Raw genomic sequence first — 4,362 nt, 5'->3', positions numbered from 1 at the left:
CATGCATATTCATTACCGTGATATATCGCATTACCGAATACCGGCACAAGTCTAGCTGTGAGTGACTGCAGTACAATTCCAAAAGCAATTAAATGACTGTCACACTTTCTCCAATGGTATGTCCTCATATAAAAAAAAAAATCTCTGACTAAACAACACAATATGCAGATTGTGAGGATGTAGACTTACCCCCTCTTCCTGTAGCAGTAACTTGAGGCCTGGCTTGTCCTTCATCACCTCTGACACGAGGAATAACACACCGCATGCAAAGGCAGGGGTCTGTTCACAACTGACCTGAAGTAACCTTTTCACAAATGCCTTCACCCGTCTCAGCACTATGTCAGCTTTTAGAGATTTATACAAGAGGTTGAGAAACATGCTCTTTCTTGAGCTTGATGATAATCCGGGGTCCAACAATTTTCTGTGGAAAACAAACAAATGATGTCTATAATGATGTCTGTGCCACTTTACCACTGAATTTGAAGACTTGCACAAAATGAATACCACATATCTATACAGAGCAAACTCATACATTTTCAAAATAAAATGTTTCTCAGGTTCTTTTACTTAATCAAACAGGGATACACATTCAACTGTAAAACAGGTTTTTACTCAATATACACATTTGCAACCCTCTACATTGTGAGTAAATCACTCGCACATACGACAAAATCTTCACTCTGGGCGCCTAAATGATGTCTAATATTAGCCACTGGCTAATAAATTCTCAGATTTTACTCGCCAGTGTGTGAGTTTGAGGCTAAGTATAATATAATAATAATAATATATTTCTGTATTTGGTTGTTTTGCGAGTATTTGCAGCACATGTGCTGCCAAACTGATCAAAATGTTTTCTTAATTTGCTGGTGCTTCTTCTATTTGCATGTGCTTTCTTAAGTTGCAGTGCGTTGAGCTCTCTCGGCCACCGTAGTTTTGGAACAACACAACACAGTCTGGAATGCTTAGACTCAATACTAAAATAAGAATCATTTTAATGTTAGTGTCTTTCTGCAGTATTGATTCCACTTAAAGACTTTCTTTACATTCCCCTGTAAGAATGAAAATACTGCTCTGGTCAGGAAAACTTAGGAACTTCAACTTCTTTCAAATTCAAGCTCTGTTAGATGCCCAAATCCCTGATTACAGCGTATGTGTTTCTTTGTTCTTCTTTATTAATCTTTACCTATATGAATCGGTTTGAATTTATTATATTTATATAAATTCATTAGCTTTTCTAATTAATATTGTATAAACAAAATAAAGATTTTAAGTAGTTAGACAATTAAAAGGAGTGTTCAATAGCCATTACTAGTATTTTACTGGGATTACAGACTACTGAAGTGTTGGTAAATTGACAGAGTACATAAAATAAAACTATGCACCTACTAACAAAAAGTTCATTCAGTTAAATGTTTTTGTAATTTATCAGAAAAATAAAGAGTGTTGGTTCACCTGTAGAGTGCTACATAATAGCGATCCGAAATGGTCTGTTGGGAGTCCATGACCTGAAAGAGCAGCATAAGGGCTTGGACAGCAGTGTTGAATTTGACAATGTGCACCACTTTAAAAAGCGTGTCCAGCTGCTTGCACACATCGTCATCCCCAATCTTTGCATACGGATACGCTCTGTTCACTCCTGTAAGCAGAGCGCTGAGCATTTTAGACTCAATATCCTTCTTCTTAACGCATGCATTGAAAAACGTGATGTAGATGGTGATAAGCTTGGCAGCCAAGTCTGCTTCCTCGTGGCTCAGAATCACTTGGTTTAGGAAACAAGCGGCATAGTATTGAGCCTTGGAACTGATGTTGGGTCTGAACATGAGGCGCTCAACCTCACAGCACACCACTGTCTTCATGTTGGGGTGTTTGTGAAGCACCGTTTCCAGCAGGTGCGAGGCTTTGGAAGCAATTTTGTATTCAGGATCCCCCAATTTGTTGACAATCTGCACAAGAAGCACTTTCTCCTGCTCCGGCTGATTGCACAGCAGCTCGTAGGCAGTGGTAAGTGATCGCATTTTGGTGGCCTGGACCGTATCGCGAGCCAGTTCGTCTAGTGCGGCAGCAAAATCTATTACCTGAAGTTTCAGCAGGTGCTCAAAGTACCATAGGATGAGCCTGCGGTCACGGGAGTCCCTATTTCCACTGGCTTTTTCCTCCAGCTGCTCAAAAGGATGCTGGGAGAAAGTGTGAAGCTTGCGATGTTTTGGAAGAAGGTCAGTAAGCAGCAGCTCCTTAAGGGTATCCAAGGCCATAAGGCCTTGTCTGCGACTTCCTTTCTTTTTCACCAGAGACACAAGGTTCTCAACGTGCTCGAGACTGTGAATCGGAGCATCCTGAATTAGCACAGTCATAGCTGCCATCCTATCGGTCAAAGTTCCTGTGGACACTACACTCTTCATCCAAGCTGAGTTGGCACCTTTCTGGAAGTTCTTCTTGTTTTTGTAGAGGGCAGTTTCATTCTCATAGAGTTTCTGAGCCAAAGCCTTGTACTGAAAGACAAGTGATTCGCTCTGAGCCACAGACGTGCTCTCTGACGTGTACTCTATATCGAACCACTTCCCCCCAAGTTTGATAAGCAGAGTTTGCCGTGGAATAAACTCAAACAAGTTTGTGTGTTTCTGTTTGGCCTTCTTTCCAGTAGGTTTGCCAAGTTCTTTAGATTTAACAGGGGTTTTCGTATCTTCTGTTATGGGTTTAACAGTATTTCTCACATCAGACTGTGAATCGTCTTTGATTTTGGAGCTTTTTGCCTTTTTTTTCTCTTTTTTGGGTGGCTCTGAGGATGTTTCATCCTGTTCATCTCGAATGATTTGTTGCTCTGCATAAGCACGGATGCCCAGCTTTGTTATGAAATCTTCCAGCTCTCCCTCCTCCAGATCATCAATTGCACCCTTCTTTCCACCATTGATGAGCTCGGCAGAGTCACCAATGCCGGCCAACATGACATAATCTGCCTGTGACAAGACAACAACATAATTTATCAGACAAACATATCACAACATTACTTGTGTGTAATTACCAGTGTTAATTTCATTTTACGAATAATTTGTTAATTTTCGTCATCAACATTTTTTTCACTGATGAAAACGAGACGATAATGAACTAAAACTTGTTTTGAATAACAAAAACTATGATGAAAATCTATTGACATTCAATGGATAAAAACGAGATGAAAATGTTAGGGAGGGACGTTTGGGAAGAAATTTAATCAGAACGAATCTGCTACGTGGTAAGGAGGTTAGATGCGCACATTTGAACTGTATCAACCTATTGATCTATACGGCGGGACATAAGCTAACATACACTTGCTGCACGTCTCATAAAATGTTCAAAAATGTCAAAATCTGGGAGTAAGAGAAGAGCAGACATATGGATAAATTTGACGACGTAAAAGAGAACTCAATTTCGTCCGGTTTTCTGAGCGCACACATAGGGCTGGACGATATGGCCAAAATTAATATCACGATATATTTCTTAATTTTGGTCGATACGATATAACTCCAATATTGATACGAACACTATTTAAAAAAAAAAGCCTCAAAAAACTGCCAAGCCCACAACAGATGTCTGTACCTAAAAACTTCTGAAAAAATAATTTTCCAAGTCTATGAAACCTCCTCCTATAAAACCATATAATATTTAAGAAAAAAAAAAAACAGCACAAATAAATTAATGTTTACCTTATATCGCTAACATACACTACCAGTCAAAAGTTTTTGAACAGTAAGATTTTTAATGTTTTTTTTAAGGAATTCTCTTCTGCTCACCAAGCCTGCATTTATTTGACCCAAAATACAGCAAAAACAGTAACATTTAGATTTTTTTTTACCATTTAAAATAACTATTTTCTATTTGAAAATACACTGAGCAAAATTATAAACGCAACACTTTTGTTTTTGCCCCCATTTTTCATGAGCTGAACTCAAAGATCTAAGACTTTTTCTATGTACACAAAAGGCCTATTTCTCTCAAATATTGTTCACAAATCGGTCTAAATCGGTGTTAGTGAGCACTTCTCCTTTGCTGAGATAATCCATCCACCTCACAGGTGTGGCATATCAAGATGCTGATTAGACAGCATGATTATTGCACAGGTGTGCCTTAGGCTGGCCACAATAAAAGGCCACTCTAAAATGTGCAGTTTTACTGTATTGGGGGGTCCGAAAACCAGTCAGTATCTGGTGTGACCACCATTTGCCTCACGCAGTGCAACACATCTCCTTCGCATAGAGTTGATCAGGTTGTTGATTGTGGCCTGTGAAATGTTGGTCCACTCCTCTTCAATGGCTGTGCGAACTTGCTGGATATTGGCAGGAACTGGAACACGCTGTCGCAAACATGCTCAATGGGTGACATGTCCGG

General features: G+C 39.5%; 1 protein-coding gene across 1 annotated transcript in view; it reads right to left on the bottom strand.

The window, feature by feature from the left end:
- The window catches only part of cebpz (CCAAT enhancer binding protein zeta), a 50,089-nt gene that overhangs the window by 40,242 nt on the left and 5,485 nt on the right, over positions 1–4,362 (bottom strand). The window contains exons 2-3 of the mRNA XM_016462789.1: positions 1,453–2,954; positions 190–421 (exon numbers count right to left, since the gene is read on the bottom strand). Of these exons, the coding sequence (XP_016318275.1) occupies positions 190–421; positions 1,453–2,954 (1,734 nt within the window). The remainder of the gene's footprint in view (positions 1–189; positions 422–1,452; positions 2,955–4,362) is intronic.

Source organism: Sinocyclocheilus anshuiensis, unplaced genomic scaffold, assembly GCF_001515605.1.
Source record: "Sinocyclocheilus anshuiensis isolate Anshui unplaced genomic scaffold, SAMN03320099.WGS_v1.1 scaffold937, whole genome shotgun sequence".
Lineage (NCBI taxonomy): Eukaryota > Metazoa > Chordata > Actinopteri > Cypriniformes > Cyprinidae > Sinocyclocheilus > Sinocyclocheilus anshuiensis.
The sequence above is the reverse complement of the archived record's forward strand: the minus strand, read 5'-3'. Positions and strand labels throughout refer to the sequence as shown.